This window comes from Hemitrygon akajei, chromosome 3 (genome assembly GCF_048418815.1).
Source record: "Hemitrygon akajei chromosome 3, sHemAka1.3, whole genome shotgun sequence".
NCBI lineage: Eukaryota > Metazoa > Chordata > Chondrichthyes > Myliobatiformes > Dasyatidae > Hemitrygon > Hemitrygon akajei.
Window position 1 is genome coordinate 36,120,293 of NC_133126.1, and position 12,498 is coordinate 36,132,790.

The 12,498-nt window shown below is 37.7% G+C and overlaps 1 protein-coding gene across 5 annotated transcripts in view; it reads left to right on the top strand.

The window, feature by feature from the left end:
* Positions 1-12,498, top strand: part of rtn1a (reticulon 1a) — a 190,734-nt gene that overhangs the window by 67,553 nt on the left and 110,683 nt on the right. For 2 of the 5 annotated variants that reach the window (XM_073039559.1, XM_073039560.1), the window contains one exon: positions 5,540-6,349. The exons of the other annotated variants lie outside the window; for them this stretch is intronic. In XM_073039559.1, coding sequence (XP_072895660.1) covers positions 5,540-6,349 — 810 coding nt within the window. The remainder of the gene's footprint in view (positions 1-5,539; positions 6,350-12,498) is intronic. 5 annotated transcript variants of the gene reach the window in all.

A 12,498-nucleotide genomic window follows, 5' to 3' on the forward strand; every position in this document is an offset into this window, starting at 1 on the left:
ACTTATTATTTCAAAAAAATAAAATTGAGTAATAAAAAATCCCACCTGTCTGCTTTTCTCCTTACCTTCCTCTTCTCTATGTTACTCTCTGTCTCACAATTTAACTGCCATAAAGTCACTGACTATATATTTAGACCTTTGAGAATTTTTTGGTTCGCCTCTGACAAAATGTTTAATTCTGCCATATGCCTTTGCATTTCAGCTAGACCTCTAAATTCATTCCCCATTTAGCATTGCTAAAGATCAGTGGCAAAGACAATGGCTTTTAAAACATCTGTGAGAAAGTACCTACCTTTGTCAAATTATTGATGTGAACTGCAGTGCAGAAGTGATTTCATTTTGAACTAGCCAAAAATATATCCAGATTTTCCATCTTTGCAGAAATTTATGTTCTAAACCCATATGGTTACTCCCCAAATTTACTATTTGGATATGAGCTATTTTCTCTTCAAAAGTGTAGTTCAACATCCACAACATCTAGAAAATAATTAAAATATTTGGATTTTATAATACCACCAGTTCATGTATTACTTCAGCCTTTTTATTTCAAGATATGCACCTGTCTGTTTTTCACTTTAGTTAAAAGAAGAGGATCGTGGGTAGGTTGGGGTAGAAAAAGTAACTGTATTTTAGTTGCACATGAATTTGATAAATAGCAAAATTCTATTTGGGGGAAAAACATTTGCCCCTCTGCTTCTTATTAATTTATGCTTTTTCAGACTGCACAAACAACTGTTCAAAAGAAAAATCAACAAACTCCATTATGTTGATCCCTTCTTTGTGATTTTTTGTGTGAACATTGTTGGTTAGTGGCAGAATGTTTAAGCAGTGGATCAGAATCTTGCTTGCCCATTCTCTGCATACCAGATCATAGCAAAGTGTTGTTCACACATTCTTACTCAAGATATCCAGCAATAATTATTTTGGCAAAACATTGGATTGGCTCTGACATTTTGCTTTGATAAATAGCATTATTTGCTTCGTGCTAAAATTAATATTAATTTTCTTTCTCAGGTCTCATTACAAATGGTTATTCTGTGGTAGTCAGTCATTTGAATTAGTATTCTAACCTACATTTAGAGAACAATAATTTATCAATTTATATCTCTACTGATCACTGAAGAGTTGCTATTGACATTAATGTGGAACCTGACTATTTACATGTTTAATAAGAGTAAGCAGATTCATACAGATAGTACCTGGTAGGACACTATCAAGAAAAAATACTATCTAAGCTTATAGTCATTTAGTCCCAAGTTTTGCAGGCTGAAGAAGTAAAAATGAATAGTGGGATTACAGAGATTCTCACATTTAGAATAACCAGTTGGTGAATTCCTCCATTGTTCCATTATCAAGCAGGGGAGTATCGCGTGTGTGCAACAGAATCTGTTACAAGTGAATAAGGGAATATTGAAAGACTTGCTTGTCCACAGGAATGGTAATATTGGAAATCAATTTTTTGCACCTGCTAGTAGTTTGATTTTAAAAGAAGGGATAAAGCTTCTAGTCCATGAATGGAAACAATTTTTAATCATCTAATTCTTGTGAGATCTTCAGGACTGTTGAGTAGCCACTTGTATGGAGCAGACGGAAGCTGAAAGTTTCCTGCATGAGTGTTCCATGAGCTGGCCACCCCAGAGGCAGAGAAAGTTTAGGCTAGTCAATGAAAAGCCATCCTGAAGAATAGGAAAAGGCACCAGGGACTTTGTTGGTGCCCAGTTGCTACGTTGTGCAACACTTTGAAAGAATGCATTAATGCTAAGAGGTAAAGAACTCCATGGATGGAACAACAAAGCTTAGAAATTCAATCGTTTTAAGAGCTTTTAAAGTTACAGGGACAGACAGATGTTTCATTAACTGTTATCATGGGTTCCATGTGATGAGCTGCCTTCCTGATTCCAGGCTAAAGGATGTTATGGAGGTACTGGATAGGAATTGTGGTACATGTTGTTATCAAGAACAAATATTGAGGTCCAATAATCTAAGCAATCCTCAATATTTAAGGATTATGGACTGAGGTCTAGAAGTTTGGAGTTTGGGCAGCAAACCTTAAATCACTCGAGACATTCTGTGGCAGGAAGCATTTTTTCTAAGGTGACATATTGCACCTTGAGCACTATGAACAATATCCACATGGAGAGGCTCACAGGTGTGGTTGGAGAAGGTTTAAACTAAATTTGGAAGGAGCTATGCACCAAGAAATAGAAGCATAAAAGAACTGGTGTTAGCACAAGAGTTGGGTTGTACGGTGTTGTGTACAGTTCTGGTTGCTACATTATAGGATGAATGTGGTAGCAATAGAGAGCGTTCACAGGACATTCACCAGGATGTTGCCTAGAACGGACAGCTGAATTTACAAGAGGAGATGAAATATGCTGGGGTTTTCTCACGAGAATGTAGGAGGCTGAGAGTGAGGTCATAGAGGCTTATAACATCACAAGGAATGTGAATAGAATAGATAATCTGCCTTTTTCCCAGGACAGGGAAGTCTAGAACCAGAGGATTAAGAAGAGAGGGGGTGAATTTAAAGCAGATCTGAGGGATAAGATTTTTAGACACAGGTTGTTGTTGAGTATCTGGGATGACCTCCCAGAGGAGGTGGTAGGAGCAGAAACAGTTTACACCTTTTCAAAGATATTTGGATAGGATTAGAGAGGCAGAGAGTGATACAAGCCTAATATGGACAGATGACAGAGTGCAGGTAGGCATCAAGGTTGGTATGGATGACTTGGGCTGAAAGAGCCCTTTTCTGTGCTGCATGATTCTATGGTGAAGGATGTAATACCAAGTGAGATAGGAGCAGTCTGCGCAGAGCCTTAAGAAACAACAAGGTAGATATGAAATCCAGTAGATAAATAGACAAAATATAGTGAATAAAATTGGTGAGTTGCAGGCATAACTGGTCAAATAGAACTTAGAAATAGCAGCAAAAACATAAATTTGGCAAATGTTTGGGACTGGGCATTTAATATTCATGGATACATTCTGTTCAGAAAATGAAAGGAAGGTGAAAAGGTAGGGTGGCAATACTAATTCAAGAAGAGATTGTAGTGTTGGAAAGAGACAGTCTCCTAGGGGGCAAGATTAGAAAGGATTTGACTTAAGTTGGGAAATTAAAAGTGTATTATCGTTCCAATGGGGGGAAGCCTGCAGGGAGTGGGAGACAGAAGAGCAAATCAGGCTAGAAGTTACATGATGTACAAATAACTAAATATTTCAATTAGTGGTGACATTGAGGACTGTATTTCAGTCATTAGGCAGATAAATAATACCGGGGGAAAGGAAAAGGAGGTTGGAGCAATTCCTGAAATGTCAGAGGTCCTTCCTTAAGCAGTATGATATTGGCTCAGTTGTGAAGAAAGCGTTGCTGGATAGGGAGAATGAGATAGCTGGGCAAACATTTTCCTTCATATTGTATCACAATTTTAATAATGGAGTAGAGCATGAAACAATCTAAAGTAGGTGACAAAGGGAGAGATGATATAGTCAGTGTAATGTGGACCCAAAGGTTGACCCAATAAAAGTTATAACAATACAATGTGATCTTTGTGAAAGAGGTGAAGGAAACCAAAGCTAGTGTTCCTAGATTGATAAGAGAGATAAATAATATGGTAAAAGAAAATAAGATGTTTGATGAATACCAGATGAATTTCACAAGCTAGAAGTAAACTAAGTAAAGTTAGTTGAGAGGGGAGAAGGCTGGAAATGAGAGATTATGAAATAAGATGCAATTACTATAAAAGGGAACCCAAAATTATCTGTCAGCTTGTACAGTGCTTCGAAAGAATTTACAAAAGGTGGTTGAGACTTAAGGGAGGCAAAGAAAATAATATGCCTATGGCTAAAATACATAATGAATCATTTCTCTTGCAGTTTTCTGAATAAAGAGATACTGATAAAATGTCCAAAGAGGCAGTAATGACAGTAGTAATGGATGAAATGAAACTTGATAGGGAGGTTTACTGGAAAAGTTGAGTGTATCAGTCAGGTGCATCGCAGGCTGATAAGGAAAATGGCAGCAGAAAGGTTTTTAATAGCCTTCTAATTTTCCCTGAAGAAGAAAATGTGTCAGAGCTTGTAAATGGGCTGAGTGAGAATATTTTTTAAACTGCAGACCAGACAATATAACACCATTGTTTTAGGAAACAGTCAGGGGGGGGAACAAGTAGCAGGTGCTTCAATAGATTTGACTTAATGAAAGAGAAGCCAGCTCACAATTGTGATGGGTAGATCATATTTGACTAATATAATTGTATATTAAAGAATTAACAAGACCTTAGAAATATGGCAGATGTTGTGTAGGTGTTACTGCATTAAAGGTTGATAAATAAAACTGCCACTTTCAGCTAAAAAGAAATTGGTAACAAGGATAGAACATTAAGTCAGAGTAAATTGTTTTTTAGACCGTAGTCAGTAGTGTTCCCCAACAGATGTGTAGAATCACTGCCTTTATTTTTGATGCAAGTGACTTAGAAGTTGGAATACAGTGTAAAATTTCAAAAATTTGCTGATGCTTGAAGTAGCAAACACTGAGGATAATACCAACCCACTGTGTGGGTAGCAGAGAAGTCAGACAAATACAAATGGAATTTAACTCGTGGAAATGAGATAAATTTTGGCAGATGGGATTGAAAGAGGCGATACTGATTTAATGACATAGAGTCAATACTGTTCAAAAGGCTGGTTCTGCAGTGCCATTCAGTCCTGTGTATTATTTGCCTCCAAATATCGATTCAATTTCCTTCTGCAGTCATGGATTATTGCTCCTTCCACCCCTCGCAACTAAAGGCAGATCTAAAAATCTGTGCGCATTGGTAGCAGGATTTATTAATAAAGTAGTTAGCAAACTATATGGGATCTTCTGCTTTGTACTGGTGTTGAAGAATTAAGGACAGAAGTAAGATAAATTGTGTTAAAACTTTATAAAACTTTAGTTAGGCCGTAAGTAGAGAACCATCATCCAGTTATGATTCTTCGAAGCAACACTCACAAAATGCTGGAGGAACTCAGCAGGCCAGGCAGCATCTATGGAAAAGAGTAAGCGGTCAATGTTTCAGGCCAAGACCCTTCAGCAGTCCTGAACGGTTATCAGCAGGCGGGATTTTACAAGAAAATACTCTTTGGAGCCAAGTTGTGAAGGATAATGCCAGGTTTACTCCAGTCAGACAGTGTAGGAAAGACATTTTTTTGGAATACAAGTGGTAACAATCAAGTACCTGGAGCTCTCTGCATTTGAGAGGGGTGGAAGTGACAATGGTCAATTTCAGAAGGGAATTGAATAGATACTTGAGGTAAATGGACACAGGAATGGGTTGCACTACCGAGCCAACCTTTGAAAGGTATCAAATCTGTGACTATAGTTGGAAAGAAAAGGGACATTTACCCTCACCTGATCTAAATTTATGAACTTTAGTGTTAAGTTCTGTTAACATTCATTTGTGTTTTAGAAGTGTCAGTTTTGGTTGTGTGCTTTTGAAATGACATAAAGAAAGTAGCTATGCTCACGGAGCATATTTTCTGTCTGCATTTATTATTGCAGAAGAATCTGATTCACAGATCGAAGCTGCTTACCATTTCCTGGAGGAGGAACATCCTTCTACCTGCAAGACTTCGGAACAAGCACAGTGCTTTCCTTTAGATGCCACAACTGAAAAGACACCCACAAATGATACCTTAACGAAACTAGATGAGCCTGAGCTGAATGTGCCTCAGCTACAGGCAACAACCTTGGACCTTGATGCCAGCAGTGCTGAATCTGGAGACTCAGAAATCGAGGTAGTGCCAGATGAATCACTTTCTGTGGAAGAAGCTGAAGCTTGCAGCTACATGACATTCCGACAGGCTGGTGGAGCTCCACCATCTTCTGTTTCTTCAGTCCAGTACAGCATTCTGAGGGAGGAACGTGAAGCTGAGCTTGACAGCGAGCTTATCATTGATCCGTATGATGCTTCATCGGCATCTGAAGAAAGTGTCCAAAGAGAACAAGATTCCCCTTTGAAAACTGATAGCATGGGGAGAGAATCTGATGAAAAAATCTTAACAATGGACAATCAGCAAGAATCAGAATGTCAGCTGAGTCAATCAGCAGAGTATCCTGTATCCTACGCCTTTGATGGTGCAAATGGGAAAGATTTGGCCACAACTGAAACAGCCAACCCTCAGAATTATTCAGCACCCTTCGTTACACCTGAGGTAGTAGTTGAAGAGCCATATCCTGAAGAGGTCTCTGAAGAAACGGCAAGAAAAGCAAGTGCTAGTAAATCAGATGAAGCCAAGGCAAGAAAGGATTTGGGAAGCAGCCAGTCCATAGCTTCTGAGCAGTTTCTGGTGGTACTAAATAAGAAAAGAGGTAATTTAAGATATTATTTTTATACTAATTACATTAAAATATCTTCATTTTCCACTAATTTGAAACTTTATTTACCACTTCCCTTTTTATTTGGAGATATTGAGAAATATTACAGCTTGTTGTTTGATTCCAATTGTGTTAATTAATATCTTTTATTTGCCGTTATTTTAGTTAAAGGAGACAGATTGTTTTCTTGATTCCATTGCCCCCAGCTCAATGTCTATTTCCCAGACAATTTAATTATGTTCTGCTATGACTGGCTGCTACCCAGTCAAGTAAAACGAAAACAGTTCAATACTTTGAGATGATGAACTCCTGAGTATGAACCATCTTAATGAACTAGCGATTTCACAAGTTTGCCTTCTGGCTGTTTGTTCTTTGGAAGAGTTTTTATTGTAAATGGCACAGTCTGGGCAGACATTGTTATTATGAAGTGTTATCCTCCTTGGCCAATCTGCATCCCTATGGCCAAGGTTAGCTAAGATAACCATTACTCCCTTTGCATTGACACTAATCTCTAGAATTAATGCAGACTTATAGGATACAACTGACCAAGAACCCTTTGTATAACAAATTGGATAAATATTATTTTAACTTGCAGAATCTGAGATTTAATTAAAGGTTTATTTTGAAGTTTGCTTTGGTTTAACAATATCTAGTAAATAAATCAGCCCATTTTCCAGGCCTCTCCTTCAATGTTTGCCATTCATGGAGATCCGGGTTCACCTTTTACCTTGATTTGTCTACGAAGCTCTTTATCAGTCATCACACAAGTAATATGTTGTGGTCTGACTGCAAGATTAATGTCCCACCAGCAGTACCAGTTTAACCTTCAGAATCAGAATTAGGTCTAAATCAGATAAGCTAAACCTTCATTTAGCTCATCAACTTTTCAAAAATCCTTCAAAACCTCAGTACAGCTCTCTTGAAATCTTTTGCATTCAAAGAAAAAAACATCTGGTTTATGTATTCTTTCCTCATAATTTAACTCTTGTAATCCTGATCACTCTCTCATGAATTTATGCTGAAAGGTTAACATCCCTTTCAATATATAATCCCAGAATGGTACACAGTGCTAAAGATAGGCCCTAACCAGAACTATATACACTTGTGGCAAATCTATATTCTCTTTGTATTCTATTCCCCTAGTTATAATGTACTTATAAGTACTGGAGAGTTTAACATCGGTAGCTGAGCGAAGGGCGCTGAGTAGGCTACGGTCAATTATGGAAAACCCTGAACATCCTCTACATAGCACCATCCAGAGACAGAGAAGCAGTTTCAGCGACAGGTTACTGTCGATGCAATGCTCCTCAGACAGGATGAAGAGGTCAATACTCCCCAATGCCATTAGGCTTTACAATTCAACTGCCAGGATTTAAGAACTTTTTTTTTTAAAGCTATTATTAATGCTTTTTGAGTTAGTGATTTAGATGCATATCATATTATTACTGAGTTAAGTATTGTATGTAAGGAGTTTTTGCTACAACAAGTGTATGGGACATTGGAAAAAATGTTGAATTTCCCCATGGGGATGAATAAAGTATCTATCTATCTATCTATCTATCTAATGATTATAATAGCCACATGCCATTAGCTTTTTTAAAAACCTGACTGCAAGATATATTGGTGATCTGTGGTTGATCTGATGGTGTTCAAACTGAAACCTCCAGGGATTTGCTTATGCACTTAATATATTTAATCCTTTGTAGTAATTTTGTTTCTGCATAGTGTATTATGCTACTAATCATTGTATAATTGGTAAACTCAAATATTTTGCCACTGTTGTGTTGTTAATTTAAGGTGCTTGAGGTCTCACCACGGATCCTTGTGAGATGCCTTTCTTTATTTTGTAATTTGAGTGTATTACCCACTTCCCCTATTCTGTGATCCGTACTGGCTAACCAATCTCCTAACCATTTCTTAAGTTGAAATGCTTTTAAGTACTGTACCTTCCAGAAGTTCATTTGAATCGTATCTGTCTCCATTCCTCTGTAGCTTCCTTTTTGAGCTACTACTGTTGTTTCTTTCTAAAACTCTTATCTCTGAACTTAAGACCATAAGACATTGGGCCGATTCTGCTCCTTTGGGTCTGCTCTGTGAACCTGAGGTAGTGGCTGGAGAGATTTCCTGTGATAAAACCAACTTCTTAAATTTCAAGACGGCCTCATGCATAGAAAGTGTCAAATACAGACAGACATACTTTATTTATCCCGAGGGAAATTGGGTTTCATTACAGCCGCACCAACCAAGAATAGTGAAGACATATAGCAATATAGCACTGCGTTTCATCTCTCTTCGTCCAGGCCTTGTGGAAAAGCAGCAGACGCAGACTTCCTTCTTTCTATCTTTTAATTGAAAAAACATATCTGTAACTTCACCAGTAAATTGCTTTTAGAATACCGCAGGATATCAAGGTAATTTGATCTGCAAGTGATACAAATTCTAAACATTAGGCAGGTGGAATGCATGTTCTTTGGGAGTACTAGTCATTAAAATAGACCTGGATATTGTGTGCAGTCTGTTCTCTTTTGAAACAGTATTATTGCGCCTTCATCAAGAATACTTCAGTTAGTTAGCATTTAAAAATTACATTGCTGATAGCATTTAAATACTAATCCAAGACATACTTTGCTACCAACGTTCTTACTTTTGGACTTGAGCCCTGACCCACTGACCTGCAGTGAGATATCAGATCCCCATCCTGGTAGCATCGTGAGACTGCGCCCAAGCATTGGCACGGAGGTGTTAACATTCTGTGTCTGTTCGTTATTAAATACTCTCTTTCATGATTTTTTTCCTGCACTCTAAATTCTCAATGAGTAAATTGAGGCACTCAGTTAGGACATGGGCAGTCTGCCATTTACCTGCTGAAGAAGAGGGTCTTTTGGATAAGCTTGAAGCAGTTGGACTGCTAGTCACTGTTTGAGTCTCACTTGAAGTTAATGCTATCGTAGTTTCCTTTGTAGTTTAAAATGAGAGGTCTTGCATGAGTTTTGTACATTGCATTCAAATTACATTCCCATCAGAATGGGTAATCCCACCTTGACAGTGATTTGATTGAAAATGAATTGCTTTAATTGAAGCTGATCTCTTTCTCCCTTATGATTCCTTCCAAACAATATTCAATTCTGTGTCACCCTTGCACCTTTAAAGTCAGGATATTGTAAGTTCTAGCTGCTTGAACCAAAGAACAAGGGGTAGACACCACTGCTGAATACTGCACAGACTCCCTTTGATCAGGCATTGGAGTAAAAGCATAACAGTCCTCTCGTTTGCTTGTCTAGCATCCACTTGTAGCATTGGATGGAAAAAGTGCAAATTCTCTCCTTGCATTGGTCACTGAGCTAAGTTAGACCCAAGATTTGTGTTAATTTAGAATTACTGTTCTGATGTTGATATTTATCAGAGTAACAGATTGATGCAAGACAGCTGGGAATTCCATTTTGTATGACAGTTGCAGCCAAAAATGGCATTTCCAATATTTTTTCTCTGTCTGCTCCATTATGAGTTCCCTGTCTTTGGCTCAATATTTTCCAACAACTTCAGAGGACTAAAATATAAAATAAGGATGTGATGCTGAGACTTTTAAGGCATTGGTCAGACTACAGTTGGAGTATTGCAAGCAGCTTTACTCCCCATATCTAAGAAAGGATATGCTGGCATTGGAGAAGCGTCCAGAAGAGGTTTACACGAATAATCTTGGGAATGAAAAGTTTACTATATGGGGAGTGGTTGATGGGTCTGGGTCTGTACATGCTAGAGTTTAGATGATTGGGGGTGGGGGTGGGGTCATCTTACTGAAATATGCCAAATATTGAAAGGTGTAGATAGAGTAGATGTGGAGACGATGTTTCCAATAGTGGAAGAGTCTAGGACCAGAGAGGAAAGCCTCAGAATAGAAGGATATCCCTTCAGAACAGAGATGGGGAGGAATTTCGTTAGCCATAGGATGGTGAATCTGTGGACACCTTTACTGATCAAGAAACAATTAATCACTGCTTTAAATATTCCCATAGCCTCCACAACCATCTGTGGCAAAGATTATGGGGAGAAGGTAGGAGAATGGTGTTGAGAGGGGAAGTAAATAAGCCATAATCCAAAAATAATGAAATGAGAAGTCTCTAAATATCAAAAAAAATTGTTCTAAAAAGCAGTAAACAAGTAAATCAAATCAATATTTGGTGTGACCACCCCTTGCCTTTAAAACTGCATCAATTTTCAGGTACACTGTTTTATAAGAAAATCAGTAAGTTGTTCCAAGGATCTTGGAGAACTTGCCACAGTTCTGCAGGTTTTGGCTGTCTTGCTTCTGCAGAATGTAGTTGGGACCAATCATACCCCTCCTTATAGGTAATGTGGGATGGATGAGAATCTGCTTGCACTCCTCAGCATTGAGGATTGCATTAATTCTGACCAGATCACCAACTCCATTTAGAGCAATGCAGCCCCAAACCTTCAGGGAAGGTCATGCTTCACTATTGGCTTCAGACGCTCATCCATGTAGCACTCTCCAGCTCTTCGACAAACTGCCTCCTGTTTCAAGTTTTAAATTTACAAAAATTTCAAATTTTGATTCTTCAGTCCAGAGCACCTGCTGCCATTATTCAGCACTCCAGTCCTTGTGTTTTTGTACGAGGGTGAGTCTCGGGGCTTTGTTTCCACTTTGGGGGAATGGTTTTTTTGGCGGCAACTCTTCCACGAAGACCATTTCTGACAAGACTTCTCCAGACTGTAGAGGGGTGTATGTGGGTTCTGGTGGTTTCTCTGAGTGTAGAGCTGATAACCGTGTTGGACTTCTTCGATTTAGAAGAGACATCAGTTTGATGTATCTTTCATCTGGTGCACTCAGTTTCCATGGCCAAGCAGAGTTTCTAGTCCTCAACCTTGCCCATTTCTTTGTGCTTCTTCAAAAGAGCTTGGACAGCACATCTTGAAATTCTGCCATGAGATTTCAGTTTGGGAGAGACCTTGCTGATGCAGGATGACCACCGTGTATCTTGTTGCTGTGCTCACTCTTGCCATGGTATAAGAATTGATGATTTGCAGGTTAAACTGTCACAACTACCAAACTCTCACCTTTTAGTTTGGTTGTCCTTCACTGAGTTTGATTCTTTCTACACCTGTTTTTGTTTCAGTTAATCAGTTTAGTTCAGTTAGTTCATTATGTCATTGATCATTAGCACCTGTTTGTCATCTTTATTTAATCATGGGCTGTATACCTACAAAGTAATCAAGATTTTATTTGAAAAGTGGTCTATTACTTAAGATGTTACTTTCTTTAACAAAATTTAAAAATTTCTCTAACAATTGATTTTTTTGGAAAATATATGTGTGGAAATATATAATTTGCTCTTTTCTACTAACACTAATGCAGAAGACAAAAAAAATTAAAACAAAATTTATATTAAAAAATTAGGGTGTCAAAGACTTGCACAGTCTTGTCTTATAATAACATAGAACTTTAAAGAGCTGTATCCATTGAATTCAGTTGATGATGTTTCTGACAAAAAGCTTTACAGTATATTTATTCAGAGTGAAAAGTTGATTAACAATTTACCGGTAATTGTAGTAAATATTTCCTTCTTTTATGAGGATATTTCAACACCACAGTCACTCTGCCCCAGTACAAGCAACCAGCAAGAATAAAAGTGGACTCAACACTGGCCTATGGAATAAAATCATTTCCCCCCAATCCAATGAAGTATTTTAATAGGGGTACTGCTCCATCAAAATAAATGATTATAGACTCTGCTAGTGTAGTCAACAAAGTAATTTCCTGGTGAAATTGTGAAGTATGTATTTCAAATTAATTTCTTAGGCCAGATATAATGTTGACATGCAAACCTAAAACAAGGCATCCATCAAAATATTTCAAAATATGAAAATGGTGGGTGAAAGAAAGATCCATTTTATTTCTTTTGTCTGAGAAAAATGGATATTGTTCTACCATGCAGTATTCATGTTTTCATTAACCTTTACATTTGTATGCTGTGTCAAGCAACTGCACCAAGGACAAGCTAGAGTAATTACATTAACGTTGGAAGAAATATAGTGGGGATAAATGCTACTCAGATTACAAAAAATGTAAATAATAGCTATATTAAGAATGTATGGTTTAATATTAGAAGGTATTTTTCTTTTCCATT